The sequence below is a fragment of the Rutilus rutilus genome, assembly GCF_951802725.1.
Source record: "Rutilus rutilus genome assembly, chromosome: 3".
In the NCBI taxonomy this organism is placed as follows: domain Eukaryota; kingdom Metazoa; phylum Chordata; class Actinopteri; order Cypriniformes; family Leuciscidae; genus Rutilus; species Rutilus rutilus.
The window spans coordinates 15,942,353-15,960,246 of NC_140211.1; the positions used below are offsets into that span (position 1 = coordinate 15,942,353).

Below are 17,894 nucleotides of genomic sequence, written 5' to 3' on the forward strand. Positions count from 1 at the left end.
TCACCGTTGAATGTCTTTTAACAATGAACAATGCTAATATAAAAATCTATTAAATTACAAACTAACTATTTTTATTCTCATTATAGAATCATGATTGATTAAAGCTTAGAAACATGCCAACCAAACTCTACTGAAAGACGGAGTCGAGTGGAATATTAACTACAAATATACTTACATTATACCATTCAATAAGATTTTTTTATTCACATGTTTATTAAGCAAGAATGCATTAAATTGGTCAAAAGTGACAGTTTGGTTGTGTTTAGAGTTTGCTTTTAATCTCCTTTTCTGTTCTGTTCATGTCTGTATAGGTTGGTTTTCTTGCTCTGTTAATCAGTCCTGTCATCCTCCGGTTCCCTGCCTGTTAGTCTCCTAGGTTACAAATGGTTTGATTTAGTTGTCACAGGTGTTTCAAATTTCTTTGATTGGATTGTTCTGTCTATTTAAGCCCTGTGTGTCGTTCAGGTCTATGTTTTGTTAAGATGTTTGTTCTGTTCCTGATCTTGTTCATGTTCCTGAGATTCTGTTTTGTGAAGCTTTTAGTTTGTCTAAATAAAGACTTCTGCACTTAGATCCTGTTTCGTCTCTTCAGGAACCAATGCTGACAACAGTAAAGCCATTAATGTTACAAAAGATTTCCATTTCAAATAAATGCTGTTCTTTGGAACTTTATATTCAAAGGATTCTGAAAAAAAGTATCACAGTTTCAACAAAAATATAACGCTGCACAACTGTTTTCAATAAAAAGAAATTGTTCTTGTGCAGAAAATAAGCATATTAGAATGATTTCTGAAGGATCATGTGACACTGAAGACTGAAGTAATGATGCTGAAAATTCAGCTTTGCATCACAGAAATAAATTACATTTAAAAAAATATTCAAATAGAAAACAGTTCTTTTAAATTGTAATTATATTTCACAATATTACTGTATTTTACTGTATTTTTAATCAAATAATGCAGCCATAGAAAGCGTACAGACTTCTTTCAAAAACATTAAAAAACCAACCCCAAACTTTTGAGCATTAGTGTATATTTCATTTAATACAAAAAAAAATATATAAAAATGGTTAAATCTAATTAAAAATGTACTATTTTACATAGTGTGTCCCCTATGCATTTATAGCACCGTCAGCAACATGCAAATATAAAACTTGCATTTAGAAGGCAGTAAACAGCTAAGAAACTCACTAGGTTATAGAACAGAACAGGGCTTAAAAAAACAAACAAATCAATCGGTTTACTCAAAGCAGATTCAGTATTTTAACATTTCTGTTCTTGTGTTCCCTCAGTTAGATTAGAAAAAATACCGGTTATTAACATTATTTTTGTTACTTTCCCCCCCCCTGTACTTTATACCAGGGTTCCTCAAATCTGGTCCTAGAGGGCCACCCACAGCCCTGCAGAGTTTATTTCCAACTCTAATCAAACACACCTGAACCAGCTAATCAGGGTCTTCAGAGTTACTAGAAAATTGCAGATAGGTGAGTGGTCAAACAGTGGCCCTCCAGGGCCGGATTTCAGGAACCCTGCTTTATACAAAAGCTTGAATAGAACTTAATACTAAAAAGAGCTTGTGACTAAACTTCGTAACTCCAGTAGATCCTCAAACTGATCCCCAAAACCTCATACAGTAGCTCCAGCCGCCTCCATTTAGAATGAAGTGCTGCACACATTTTGGAAACGGTCTCTGGTTCTTTGCAGTCCAAGGGTAAATAAAGAACCGGTTGTTTGAATAAGTACAGTGTTTTCTTTACTAAAAAAACACAACGTTTATAAAGGCTAGCGTTTTATGTATTTGAGTAGAAAAGAGAGTCTTAGTCTAGAATTTGCCATCATAGCCAATACAGCCTGTGAATAGCACTTTTTGGCCAAATGTAAACGACAGGAAAAACTGAACGCCTACATAGTTACAAGAAACATTGTAACCTGCAAGTTGATGAAAACATGATGCAGTGCACTTACTGCCTCAGATGCGGTCATTCTAATGTCTGACAAATCTCTGACATTCTCTGGTGATAAAACTTCATTTGAGCTTGGTTTTGGTCAATTGTTAATAATAATATAATGACACCTGCAAGTGTGTGACCATACATAAAGCTACAATACTAACTTTGACAACCACTTTACCTCCAAAAATCAAGAGGGGGCTCATTAGTTTGAATGGGCATGACACTTCTGGTCTCACTCCTACAACCCCTTAACAACGGTTTCCAGGGCAACACACTTTCACCCCAGTACAGTAGAGTGTCCTTAGTGTCTCCCATCTGTCTGTAAATTGGCCTCCTCTGAAAGAAGGGCTCACTTAAGACTTTCAGATGAGACAAACCTTTGACATGCATTGTTGAAGAGTTGTGATTTTCTGCATGAATGTGGGTAGATAATCATTGGCTATTTACTTTTTGCCCTTTCCAGTTGAGAAATTCTCTTGGGGATCCTTGAAGACTTTGCTAATCAGGACTAAAACAGCGAGTTAAGTTACAAGTTACATCTAGTTACATCTAGTTACAAGTTATGAGTTATGAAGAGAGTTTTACCTCCTATTATTACCACGAAGCAACAATTATTTCATAAACGTGTCTAGAAGTTTCCAAAAACAGGCACAGCAAATCTCTTGTCAGCTTTTTCAGGCCAGAAAAACTGGCGTGTGTTGAAAACCTAAAGCTTTTTTATTCGTCACAGAGAACGAAATGCCCTTAAAAAACCCAAAGCGGCACACATTATTTAAAAGTAAAACATAAAAAATTGCTTTAGAAACAGATTATCTCATCTGTTATTGTGTGCAAATATAAATGCTGATGAAACACATCTCGCAGACAATGACACATCTCATTCAGCCCTTAGTAAGTAATTACCACATAAAAGAAACAAGCATATCACCATTAAAATGGGAGCCATTTTAGATGAGACTGCATGCCGGTCTGTTGTAGATAAATGTTCATCTGCTATCAGTTTTGTGAATATAACCAGCAAAACTTGTCACGCTCAAACAGGCTAAGAAAATGAGACGGGCTTCAGTGTCGGGTTATTTAATGCGTACAGAAGACATGTTTAGTCTCAAGTGAATAACACTTCCACCACATGTGACGACTTACACTGACAAGGTCTCTGCAATGACTCTTTCTGCAAGTTTCATTCCTTTGCGAGTCAATTAGCACTGATATAATTAGTCTGAGATCTCCCTCATTCTCTTTTTCATAGCAGTAATTATTATTTTTGGGGCTTTAACCTGCTAGATATAATCACACAGCTGTGCTGACCATAACAGTCACACGGCATCGCAGAAAGACAGCTGGGCAGCAGGCGTATACATTAACAGCTTAAGGCCAAGGCTGAAATGGAATGGAATGAAATCTTTAAGAGAATTGGAAACTTTCCTGATCAGCTTATAATACTCACGAGAATAACTGCAAAGAGTAATAAGAAATGAACCCCCCAGAGGGATTGTGGGTAACAGCCGGCACTGACCTCCTCCGCAGTGCACGCTGCAGTCCTCCCAGCTGCTGTGAGTCCACAGGTGCATGTGCTCCGGCTCTTTTACTGAATCGCTGCTGTTCTCCTGCGAATGGTTCAGGGCAACCGTGTATTCATAGTGGATCCCGTACGTTTGATCGTGGAACAGCAGAACCTGGGAGAAAAATGAGATGAAGAGCATTCAGGCTTTTACATTCAGTTTGGTCCAAGGTAATACTTTTAATCAGCAAAGATGCTTTAAGTTGATGAAAAGTGATATTAAAGACATTTATAATGTTACAAAAGGTTTCCGTTTCAATTAAATAAATGCTGTTGAACTTTCTATTCATCAAAGAAATCTGAAAAACAAAATGTATCAGTTACCACAAAGAATTAGGCAGCAAAACGTCTTTCTTTAGCAGCAAATCAGCATATTAGAATGATTTTTGAGAATGATTTCATGTGGCTGAAGACTAGAGTAATGATGCTGAAAATTCAGCAAGTGTAGGTCTCATTTCTTGGTTTCATGTTGAAAGGATGTTCGTTGTGAATATTTAGATCTGGTGACTTTGCATTGCACTGATTGCACATTGATGTAAGGCTTGGATGCAGTTGCTCGGCCATGGAAACCCATTCCATGAAGCTCTTTACGCACTGTTCTTGAGCTAATCTGAAGGCCACACTAAGTTTGGAGGTCTGTAGCTATTGACTCTGCAGAAAGTTGGTGACTTCTGCGCACTGTGTGCCTCAGCATGCGCTGACCCAGCTCTGTGATTTTACATGGCCTTCCACTTCGTGGCTGAGTTGCTGTTGTTCCCAATTGCTTCCACTTTGTTATAATACCACTAACAGTTGACCGTGGAATATTTAGAAGTGAGGAAATTTCACGAATGGACTTATTGCACAGGTGGCAACCTATCACGGTACCACGCTTTAATGCTACCTGGTCAGACTGAAATATATATGGCTAGCCTGATAGAAAGAAGTGGCCGATTTGCTGCTGAACCGGTCACGAGACAGCCAATCAGTGGCACGTTAGAGTTTCATGACTAAACTAGGTATACATTTTATTATATTTTGATGTCATATTTATTGTGCTATATTTAATCAAGCCATATCTGATGTAATATTCGGATTATATCACATTTGATTTGATCTAGCTATATGTTATATGTAAAGGCATCACAGCTGATGGTTTTTATCTGATTATGATGTCATATTGGGCGATGTCATTTACAATGACCACATCCAGTGTTGTACCTGATGATGTCATATATGACTATGTCATATCTCTCCAAATGCAGGAATGCAGGTTAAGAGAGTGTGCACCAACTGCATTTTAAACTGGAGCCGGCATTGTGTGTTTTTTTCCCCCTGAAATAAAGTGTATTAAAAGCCCAGTCCCAAGATCTTTTCAGATCTTATTAGTCAGAATTTGAAGATAGCAACTTCATTCGTTTCTTTGAGCAGTGCAAATGTTTGACCTCTTCTTTAGTTTTGTACAAAGGCGCGCCGCATTATGTTGCATTTACCAGGGACAATTCTTTATATTCTTGTTACTTGCCTGATTTGTCATAGTTAGGTTGCATAAATACAGTTATGAGTGTAATAATCAATGTACATTAAGTGTGAGTGTGAGTTTAAGTATGAGTGCGTCTGACACATTTAACAATATGAATGAGTGAATACAGTGTCTCCCCCCTTTGGGGGCCACTCTTTGGAAGAAGATGCTGAGTGGTTTGAACCCCAGGTTAAAGACTCGGGGGTTGATACTTGCAGTAGCACTACCCTAAACGAGGAACATAGCCATAGTGAGAAGGTACTGGGACCTCTCTAGCCTGCACTGATTTGATTTGATCTTGTTTTGTTTGAACTTTTCATATACTTCATTTTGTTCCATTTTCACATGGTCTTTGTTTTGATGTCGCTAATGATAGGTGAGATGTTGATTTGATTTTCTTTTTGGATGGTGCAGGGATAGTTCAACCCAAAATGAACATTTTGGTATCATTTAACAAAGCTTTCTCTATTACTTTCTCTTTTTTCCCCTCCATGGAGCACAAAAAGGATTTTTTTTTATCATAAAATGAAAGCAGACAGTGACCAAGAACTGTCAGGCTCCAAAAATGACAAAAAACACCACACAGTTGCCGTGAAAATGGTCTAATTGTACAATATTTCAGATCTTCTAAAACTATACTGCCGTTCAAAATTTCAAGGTCACTAAGATAAAAAAAATTTTTTGAAGGGAAGTACGAATTTAATACTCAGCAAGGATGCATTAAAAAGAATCAAAGAATCATGACAAAAAAAAAAAAAAAATCCACAAAAATATTAAGCAGCACAACTGTTTTCAACACTAATAATAATAATAAGAGATTTTTCTAGAGCAGCAAATCAGCATTTTAGAATGATTTCTGAAGGATTATCACTGAATATTCAATGCTGAAAATTCAACTTTGCATCACAGGAATACATTTTAAAACATTATTAACATTAAAAGTTATTTAAATTGTAATATTTTTCAGTATTACTGCTTTTACTGTAATTTTATGCAGCCTTGGCGAGCTTAATTCACTGATCTCCTGAGAGCGACCCATTCTTTCACAAATGTTTATAGAAGCAGTCTGCATGTGCCTAGGTGCTTGATTTTATACAACTGTGGCCATGGAAGTGATTGGAACACCTGAATTCAATGATTTGGAGGGGTGTCCCAATACTTTTGGCAATATAGTGTATGTGGCCGGTTGCATAAACTGCTTAGACTAGTCTTACAAGGTTGTAAATTGTTTTCTTCAAGACGGGTAACTTCTTAAACTCAGTTAAATAAAATAAAAAGGTAGATTTGTCTAATCTGAATCTGAAAAGTAAGACTGATTATCCCTTGGTTAACTGCAAGTTGGTCAGACTAGTTATTACGACAAAGTCTTAAAGGAATAGGTCACTTAAAAATGAAAACTCTATCATCATTTACTCACCCTCAAGTTGTTTTAAACCATTTTTAAGTGACCTATTCAATTAACATAGTTTATGCAATTGGCCCATGAACCCCACAAACCACCTTCAGGATCAACTTATGTTAATTATGTATATATTTTATGAACTTTTGTAAGTATAACATCAACCTGTCCAGGGACTGCGGGTGGAAATTAGCATTTTTTGCTATAACCTGGCACATGACATCTCTTCTTTTTAAGACTAATGTTTTTTTGTGCATTGTCCCTGATCAAATAAAAAAAAAAAAAAAAAAAATAAATAAACTGGAAAAACAACTGCTGTTAATTAAAAGTATTAGAAGGTGTCTGCATACTCTTGGCCAAATAGTACATCTCTAGAGGCCTGTGAACAAGCGCAAGGTCTGATTTTAAATGGCTACCAAAATGCCATGAGGAAAGAGAGATCACTTCCATTCATTCCCATAATCATTTCCAGGGACAAGACTAGACTCTGGCCTCCAGCACACTTTATCACAAGATCCATCTCATGGCCATTTTCCTCACTTACTGTGCAGACAGTGGAGGTTAACAGCCTCTCAAAAAGAGCCGTCTTCCTATCAGCCAGTGGCTAATGACATGAAAGAAACTACACACAAAAGAACACATCCAAACAGGTAGAAGTACATTCAAAAGACCCAACAAGCCCGCCAACAGCAGATGCACAAAATATACAGTGAGTAAATCTCATGAAAACATGTCCATGTCACATTTCACCCCACAATCACAAGTAAAATTATTAAAAAATATATTTTTTAGGGCCATTCATAAAAATTAAACACATTTTCTGTAATGTGTCCATCATTTAAATCAGCATACAATATATACACATGCAAAATTTACTCAATAAAGTCAAATGTAAAAAAAGAAAATCGCATTGATAAAAAATGGCCCCAATGTTTTTTTTTTATTTTCCTTATGCAAAATATATCATTCCTTCTTTTATCCTTTCGAATTGAGTACATATGACTTTGACAGGTTTTGTGAGATTCAACTTCAAATCACTGCATTAAACAATTAAAAGAAAGGAATTATGTTTTAATTACATACCACTGAAACGTCATGGTGAGGTCTGTAAGTGAATATTCACACTCAGTTCAAGATTGGCCCAAAGGCCTAAATGCTCATATGGTTTATCCGGCCCTGGGAACACTACAGATTCTTCTCACCTAATTTGGAGTATTTTGCATCTATTTAGTTATTCAAAGTCAAACAAAAAGCCTCGATCAGAAGCTCCAAAGCTGACCAGAGGCACATTAGAAATTTAGCTCAAATATTCTAAATGGGTCTGAAAACACTCTGACCGTTTGAAGTGGAGCATCTGTGCGCCAGAGGACGTCTGTGAGGAAAGCATTTTCTAAAGCCTGCTTCACTGCTTCATTATACTAATTAGAGATCTCTCTCAAGACACCTTCTAGCTCTCTGGACTAAACAAACCTTTTTGCTTTAAACTCTTGGTGACTGTGAGGGAATGGAGATTACAAGTCTATTCTCTTCATCATAAAGAGCTTCGAGGATATATTAACTGAACCAACGTGCTTGAATTAGAGGATTAGAGGACTGGGTTTCATTCGATAATGAGCAGTAATATGCTAATCTATAAATACAGCCGCAAGCAGCAATAATCGGGGTCCAAACATAAATAATAGTTTGGATTTGATGAAGCAAGTTGGCAATACATGCTGGTGTCAAAAGGGGGGAAATCACTTAATTTCAGCCTGCAAAAATTATTTTAATAATTTATTATATTTCTGTCTGTGGGATGGACTCCCGATCGGTTTGAGGAATAGATGAATGAATTGATGGACATAACAAATCAAATGGTCTTGGACATGGACAACAATATAATTAATCATGTCTGTTTACTTGACATATATTTTCAACATTATTAGGATATATAAATGTCACGGGTCAGTGACAGAAGAGAGGAAACCATGATGCTTAAAAATGCAGCAGTTCTTCTTTTACTCAACATTAAAAAAAGATCTCCGGCACAAGAAGGCCCAGGAAAAACCACAGGAGCACTACACACCAACCATTCAATAGGCAACACAAAAGAACTGAACTAAACTGGGTATAAATACAAAATGAGGCACTAAACTAGACACTAATCAATTAACTAATCAGAAACTATGACAACCAAGTAAACATGAAACTTCGCACAGGGGAAAGTAGGAACAAAAAAGATTAATCTTGACAAAAAAAAGTTATTTTAACATTGAATTATCTATAAGCATTACACTTTTTTTTAAATGAAGATTTTTTTGAAGATCACTGACATCAAACGTCAGATCAAATTTTCAAATAGGCGCTATCTTTACAAATAAACCAAAGATCTGAGCTTTAAACATTCTCGCCTGAAGAACTCTTAAAACTACATTTCATGACACAATAACAGTAGCATTTTTAAATTACGTGGGTTATCTAATCTGCTGTTGACGCTTGCTTGTTGGTGTGAGATGCAATCTGGGATACCTGGCTATCTCAAGTCCGTACAAGTCACCTCTCGATGCATCCTCGGTAAAAGGGGCAGATCAAGAACACATCCGGGGATTTGAACTGGACTTGGCTAGATGTGAACTTTGAATTGGAACAGTACTTGGCCAGCGACTGATGACGTTTCACAAGTCCACAAGAACACAAGTACAGACAAGAACGCATATTGAGAAACGGTCCGTATCTTATAAACCATTTGATGAATCCAAAATCTTTTGTCAACTGTTTGAAAACTGACAATTTGACAACTTTTTGACGACTGAAGTAAAGCTGTTCTGTCAAACTTTCCAGTACAAATATCTAAACATTTTTAAATCAAGATATATTAATGCATACTGTATACTTGAGAGCAAAATGATTTAAGATATTATGTCTTGTTTTCTGTATCAAAATAAGATATATACATTTGTTTTCCTTTTGAATTTAAGTTTAAGTTTATTTTTCTAGTCCCATTGGCAGATATTTTTTTATATAATATTTAGATATTTTGCTTTTCAAGTAAGTGTATCCTGATTTAAGAATGTTTAGATATTTGTAATGGAAAACAAGACAAATATTCTGAAGAAGAAAATCATTTTTTTGCAGTGTACCTTGAATTCAATGCAAGTTGCTTTGGATAAAAGCATCTTCCAAATGCACAAATGTAAATGCGTACAATATGAGTAGTGGATACAGAAAGTTTTGAAAGTTTGAAAGTATTGTTTGGGTGAGATTAAAATGAAAAAGTAATTACTAAAATACTCACTAAATTAATAAATAAAATAATTATTAATGATTACTATTAACATTTTGAATTACTTTTATAATAATTACACAAAAGAAAAATACGAAATTAAAAGCGTAAAACGGCTGTATTAATTGTTTGAGAGCACGGACCTTGGTTTGGAGAACTGTGTAAAATTGCTAGAAATGTGTCTCAAGATATATGTGTTTTCTGTATTTCTTTCCGCTGTGCTGCATTGAGCTGTTTTTGCGTTGTGATGATGAAATCATTGCAAGTCTGTGTAGACACATGGTGTGGAAAAGCAGCAGAGGGTGAAGACTTCAGGTTTAGCTGTGGCTCCATCCCAAAAACATCTGCATTATTGCTTTCAAAACATTTTGCGTGATATGTTTTCCATTTAATTTATGTATTTGCTTTGGATTAGCCAGGCTGCCATGTTTTCCAAATATAAATTCACATGTTGTGCTAATCATGAAGTCGTTCATGATGAAGACAAATATGCTTTAATTATATTTTAAATCGACTAGAAACATGGAGAACATGGCAGTTACAGTCAGCATGAAATCAAAATTGCCCCCATTTATTTTCTTAAAGTGACAATTCAGCCAAAAAAGAAATATTCTGTCATTATTTACTAACCCTCATGTTGTTCCAAACCCATATGCTGTTATTTTTTCCATGGAACACAAAAGGGGATATTTTTTTGATGAAGCTTCACGTAGCTCTTTCCATATAGAGATCATAGTGACCATCTGACACTCAAAAAAAAAAACGTAAAAAATTCTTTACAGTAGTTTCTATGACTTGCGTGTTACATTCCAAGTCTTCTGAAATCATAATGTACCAGAAATAGATCAAAATTTATTCCATAATTCACTTGTCATGTCTGAATGGATGTCCTTCATATTTCTCCATTTGTGTCCCATGTAAAAACCTAAATACAAGTTTGGAACAACCCTTCAGCACTTAAAAAAAAGAGAACTTATTATCGAAATAATATTTTAAAATAATATACTTCAGTGTTAACTAAATGTAAAGTTTTCGGAAATGTAATTGCATGCTAACTGAATTTAAATGATCGCAGTTAAATGATACAATGAAATAAAAATATATTAGAGTTTACATTTAAATTAAATGCAAATCTGAACTTTAAAGTGCTTTGTTGACCCGCTTAAGTACATCTTTATACGTAGTTTCATAATTGCTTCTATAATTAAAACAATGATTTAAAATTCACAAACAGGGTTTAGATTAAGCCAGGATTAGCCCTTAGTTCAGTTAGGACATTTAAGTAGCTTTTTTTAAACGTGCCTTAGAAAAAAAACACATTACTGGTGTGCATCTTGAGACAAAACAATGGCACTGACATATTTTAAGAGATGTCACTGCAAGTTGCTTTCAGTTAAGACAACTCAAACATGCATTTTAGTCTGGGACTAGCTTAAGCCTCGTCTGTGAAACCGGGGGTTAATTTGACATACAAAGTGTACATACGTTTCTTAAACATGCATCTGCAGTTTCAGGTTTTAAAACATATATACCTTTTAAGATTTAAAATACACTACTGAATTTTCATTCAATGTTCATGATTCAATCAATTTCCTGATAAAACCATGTCCCGTCCTAGTCTTTCTTAATAATCATGTGATTACAGAAATAAAATGAGTAGTGAATGGCATTTTACTCTGAGTTTAAAAGCACACTGCATCACGAAACGTGTGAAAGACGGTAAAGAGCTAAGAAAGAGAAAGGTGGATGTTATGACCTAATGTTTTTACCATGAGATGGAGTGGAGTCTTAGTGGGTCCCTTGGCAGACATCTTTTCCCACAGTCCTCTCCTCACATAGCGGACTGTGGTGCCAGCAAGCTCAAACTCCCCTGGCAGCTCGATTTTCCAGTCATTGTTTATGGATCGCTTACTGGAGTCCTTCAGAGCTGCACCAGACAAACAGGAACAAATATATCTAATTCACATTACACAAGCATCATTCCATCAAATCGCTCTCATTTACAGTATCAAATAAAACAAAATAATTGTGTACATATTAACATGAGGTAGACCTGAGTGAGTAGCTAATTTCAAAAAGACTATATTCCTAAAATGCATGAGAATCTTTTTGTGTATAGTACCATATTCATTTTAGTATTTACAGTACATACTGTATGATGCTTATATTGCATATAAGTCATTAAAAAACATTATTGATGTACAGTCACATTCATTACATTTTAATTTGACTTAATACATTTCAATGTAGGATGCACAATATTTAGCTGATCTTTAGTTTCTTAATTTAAATTTTTGTTAAAGTTAATTTAATATTGGATTTTTGTTTAAAGCATATTTTCAGTTTTAAAAGAGAACCTATTACACTTTTTTGAAACTTTCTTTGTGCAATGTTGCTGTTTTGAGTATGAAAAAGGTCTGCAAAGTTACAAAGCACACAGTCACACCCAAAGGGAGTTATTCTCTATACCAGTAGACACTGTTTCGAAACCTGAACTCCCTGAAACGCCTTGAATATAGTCTTGAGTTTTCTTTCAGGAACAAACACGTCACAATATTCCTTATTTAAATAACTCTTGCCCAAGATATATGCAAAAAATGGGGACGAGGCCTGGTTGAGTTGCATTAGTGTGTTGAAACTTGTGGTTATGGTGAGGGATGTGACATTCAAAGCAGTTGACCAATCACAACACTCTGGTCCAGCCAACCAATCAGAGCACATCGCGCTTTTCAGAAGGAGAGCTTAGGAACTAAACAGGGGTGAATTTCCTGTACAACGACATAACTCACTGCTTAACCTTCATAGTACGATGCATCGTTGTAGAAAATGACTAGCTAGTCACGACCGGTCACACCACGTTAGTTTCACAATATAGTACTTTAGTCACGCCACGTGGTGTTTGAGAAATAACTTCTGCTAATTAACCGATTTGAGATCGGTTAATGTATTTATGCAATTATTTATGTATGATTATTAATGTAATTTGTGTAATTAATGTATTTAATATTAGTATGGTAATTTACATAAACAACAGAAAGCCGTTCATTTTTAATCACGTTAACATGCAGTAATTGTTGTACACTTTACTCCCTTATATATATGCGATTCATTCAGTCATTAACTTTCTCCATGTAACGTAAAATTTTTCTGACATGGTTCCCTGTCGTTTTGCCTTATTTGATGTTTGATTCATTGTGGGTTCCTCTACGTCATACTCCAGGGTTCCCTTTCGCATTTATGCACGTGCACTCTTCAAAAATGGCGCTGATCACTGACACGCTAAAATATATAGGTTAAAATGTATATATATTAAAATGGGATGAAAGATATAAAATGTACTGAATGTTAACTCGCTTATTATGCCCAAGAGCATCATCTGAGTCCATGCGTCATCTTAACAAGAAAATATGCTTGTAACCACAGCTCAAGAGTTGTAGTTCCAACCATGCAAGTTTGCGATGCTGTTTGTGAATGTTCGTTGGAGCTATGGTTTCGGGAAACGCCAAATGTTTCAACTATGTTGGTAACGACGGAACTTGCGACCATAACTGGTCAATGCTTTTGGGAAATGCACCCCAGAGCGTTTAATGTGTTTTTTAAACATTCAAGCATGAAAACCTATTCTAGTAGATGCCAAAAACAAAATCAAAACTTTGTAAAAGGGCACAATATGGCCTCTTTAACACAAAATAGGTCCTGTTCGATGCCTGTTGAAGACCCCTAATGTACAGGTACAGAAACAATTTAAAGGTATACTTCATGACAGTAATGGTGGGGATTTAAATATATTCTATAGCATTTTTATCCCTTTTTTATAGCATTTTATCATTTTACTTTTATCCAAAACATCTCTGCCTTTACACAGTCCAGAATCCAGAGCAACTTTTCCCTTTTAAAATGCACCTCAAACACATTCTCACCATTCATGCATTTGAGTCAAATGAGCTATTGCATATAATTCTTCCATCATTACCTCACATTCATCCTATTTTTATACACATACACGACTACATTATTGTTTCTAAGCAGTAGAAACTGAAGACATGTGATTGCCCACAGTCTGCTGCAATGAAAGCATAGCCTGGTTTGTTTTGGAGAGCATCTGCGCTGAGCTCAATGGGAGGGGTTCACTTTCATGTCACTTCAAGCTTTTGGCTGGAATAATAAAAAAATAAAAAAAGATTCTGTTCTCTTACAAAAGATGGCAAACCAGACCCAAACTAGACACATGTTTACATCTCCCTGCGTATGAGTTACAGAATGAATCCTGCCAGTTCAACGTTAGCTGAAAGGCTCTATAGAACAAAATGCATGCAATGCTGCTTAAACATTTAACCGAAATGAGACATTTTATAGTAGGTCTAAACTTTATAATGTTATGAAACTTAGTCTATAAGATCTGAGACTGTGGGCATTTTTAATAACTTCAAACCAGGCAGTCCTGACCTTTGGGAAAATGGATGTTTATTTGAGAATATGAAGAGTGAAGCGTTATTATAATCTGTCAGTGAAATTGGACGACAAGACACATTAATTCTGAAAGTTGAAGGCGTCTTTTCAAAAAACCCTGACTCATTAAAATAAATTAAATCACAATGCTCATCAATTGTGGGCCAGCTGGACAAATAAAGTCTTAATTAAGTTTCATGAGTTACATTCTCTCAAGTGCGTTTCACTAAATACAAGGGTGAATCTCACAAAAGTTAAAGGTCCCATTGCATGGATTATTTTATTATTTTAGAATGTTTCCTGGGGTGCCCTTATAATGTTAGTATGTTTATTTAGATCAAAAGTTGTTATAATTTAGAAATAAAAGGGATATTTCCTAGCCTGATTTTAGCCTCTGATTTGAACGCTCTGTTTGAAGGGGCGTGTCTGCTGTGAGACTTCAGTGTAAACGCCCACTGCTGTGATTGGCTGACATGCTTGCATATGAAATATTTAGCATTACAGTAATTACATTAATCACAGTTAAAATTAAAATAAAATAAAAAATAAAAAGAAAGCAAAAATTAAATAATTGTTAATAGACAATTATGATTAAGTCCTATTACTGTAATGTGGGATAAAATAAAAATATATATAATCAACATTGTATTGCAGAAATAATGAGAAGTCTAAGGTGAAATATATACATCAATACCGGTATACAAATACATTGCCATCCTTGTATATATATATTTTATATATATATATAAAATTAAAATATTATTATATCAAATTTATTAAACGTAATTAGAATTTGGCGAATAAATGTGCTTAATTGTCATGAAACTATGATAAAAAAATTACCCAGACATTGTTTTCTATGACATTCACTCACAAAAGTGAATATTTCATGGGCTAAAAAAAAAAGTGTTTACTTAGTAAATTGCAGGTTTAGAGCAGAATAAAGCAAATTAATGTAAAACGTCCTTATTGTGAGTTTTATCCTAATGTGACAAGCAGCTTGTCAGGATTGAAGCATCATTTGTCATAACGTAGAACAAGAGACACCACCTGGCATAGTTTCTATCTACAGCCATTATCGAGTTGGTCCCATCTCAGTGTGATCCATTGTGTGGCCATTTGGAAGACCGTTGTTATGGTAACAGGTTGAGTAATTACCCAGAAAGCTATGGGACGGCTTGTCTTCCACAACTTTGATTCGTCGAGCTCCCACTGGAATGACAGCTGCCTCAATGTAACCTTTGGGAGAGAGAGAAATAAGGGGAGAAACCAGAGAAAGAAGAGTGGAAAATGAAAAAAGACAAGCTATTTCAAACTGTTGCACAGGTGGGCAGGCACAGGTGCATGTTTCTATAAGAATGTATGGAAATATGACGCGTGTGCATGTGTATGTCACTACAAGTACAAATAGAGTACTTTCATGGCCAATCAAAGCAGACCATTCATAATGATTACGATAAGTCTCAATCAATACATCACTACACTGAGCAAAAGGAAAGGACCCTGAAAGAAAGGAGATAACAGCACACAAATGGCTGATGCTCATGCGTATATGAGTAATTGCCATCAGTTCAGCTCATTTAAAGAAGAGACCTTTGACGCTGAGGTCTTACAGACACAGGCAGCTTCGTGAAACATGTTTTGCAGGGCGAGATTAGTGTGACCCTGACTGGGATGATTTGACCTGCAGTTTGGATGACAGTCTGAAATGATTATTGACAAGTGTTGGTTTCATTTACAGGCTCACACTTTGCACCAAACCTGTTTTAGGCCACGTTCAAACAGCAACAGAATACGGTTGTCAGTCCTGTATTTGAGTCCTTAATACAGTTACGTTCACACACAGTTCAGTTAGTAGGAAAGACAATCGCATTCTATAACCAAACAAAATTTTCAGGATTCACAACCGCATTCTCGGAGAACCTGTGCTGTGTGAACCGAACCGGACTGGACATATAGTTGTCTGCGCTGCTCAAACGCGCGTCTACCATGTGTCTGTAGCTTATAGCTATGGAGATATGAGCTGTGTGTCATCTGAAGGTTTTAGATCCAGTCACTGTCCACCACCGGAGCGGCTCCTGTCAGTTTTGTGTGCTACATATGAGTCAATTGCTAAAAGCTGCTGACGGTTAATGAAGATTTTACGGATGAACTTGTGGCTCGAATGGACTCTTGTCATGTCAAAAGTGATAATACTTTTCAGTTTTATGGACGTCGCCTTCTTTGTCACTGTCGCTATGGTTACTGGTAAGAGAATACGTGCTTGACTCCAGTTGCACGTTCATACAGAAAGTTGCTGCTGTAAGTTGCTGTGTGAATGGGACATTTTGAGACTCACATCTGTAAGTAAATACGTTTGTCAATCCCAAAAACTAACAGTGTGAACGTAGCCTTAAACTCACCGTATTCCTCCTGGCATGATCACAAACATGCGGTTATCACTCCACATAGAAAAGACCACCACCCCCTGTTAAACACCCAACACCACATGACCATCCACCTGATTAGCATAAAACACATCAAACCCAGATCAAAAACACACACTCATCCACATCACACCACATCTGGAGGACCTGAAATAATGTCAGACTTTCAGGATTAAGTTTCTATTTGGTTTTGTTATGGAAAGTAATTAATCTCAAATAATGAAAGTTAAGGATATAGATGTAGGACTTTCCAATAAACATTTTCTGCCAAATGATTATTGGCCTCTCCTGGAAGACGGAGTAAAATTTGTAAGGGAACACTACTGTACCAGTGATGTCTAGCTATTAAAAAGGAATAGTTCACCCAAAGACGAAAATTATGTCTAATTTTCTGTCCTCTGTGAAATGCAAAATGATGATGATGTTATGGTGAATGTTTGAGTTTATATTCTTTAAAAAATTATATGACCTACTATTTTATTGTGCTTTTATTACATTTTTTTTGTAATTTTAGGGTGCTTTGCAGTATAAATCATCATCCACTTTCATTCTATGGACAACAAAAGCTCTTGGATTCTAACCTGACATCCATTTTTCGGTTTCACAGTAAAAAAAAAAGAAAAGAAAGGAAATCACATGTGTTGGAACAACATAAAGGGTGAGGACAGTACTTTCATTTCTGGGTGAATTACTCCTTTAAAGCCTCAGTAAAGACATTGGAGTCATTGTTCAGCAAGTATCTAACAACAGTCAGGGACTTAATTTTGCTTCAATTTTACACATTATATAGAAATGAGGGTGATGCATACACTACCTTTCAGAAGTTTGGGATTAAAAAAAAAAAAAAAAAACTTTTATTGAGCAAGGATGCATTACATTGATATTGCTACAAATGAATTCTATATCAAATAACAAAATTAAATGTTTCTTTAAAACATTTTTTGTTCATCAAATAATCCTGAAAAAAAAAAAATATTACAAAAATATTAAGCAGCACAACTGTTTTCAACACTGATAGCGTATAGACGTTACATCAGAACAACTGACGAATTGGGGATCTCACCTGTAAGCCCAATCACCTTCAAGCGTAAACAAAACAAGCCAATGGACATTGGTGAGTGAGATTTGCATCGCAAACCACAACCCGCGAATCGGGTTTGAATGGAAGCGTGCTGAACTCAGCCATTCAAGTCGCTGAGGAGCCGAGATGGTGTCACGGCCATTTCAGTGGTGGTACAGCAATTGTGGCAACGGGATGTAACGTCTCCATTCCCTCCTTCAGGGAACGGGGGTTATATTAGTAACCTAGCTGTTCCCCGACGTTACGTCCGAACAACTGATGAAT

General features: G+C 35.8%; 1 protein-coding gene across 1 annotated transcript in view; it reads right to left on the reverse strand.

Moving 5' to 3' along the window:
- Positions 1–17,894, reverse strand: part of adamts17 (ADAM metallopeptidase with thrombospondin type 1 motif, 17) — a 138,894-nt gene that overhangs the window by 24,859 nt on the left and 96,141 nt on the right. Inside the window, exons 16-18 of the mRNA XM_084406112.1 lie at positions 15,282–15,362; positions 11,444–11,601; positions 3,468–3,627 (exon numbers count right to left, since the gene is read on the reverse strand). Of these exons, the coding sequence (XP_084262238.1) occupies positions 3,468–3,627; positions 11,444–11,601; positions 15,282–15,362 (399 nt within the window). The remainder of the gene's footprint in view (positions 1–3,467; positions 3,628–11,443; positions 11,602–15,281; positions 15,363–17,894) is intronic.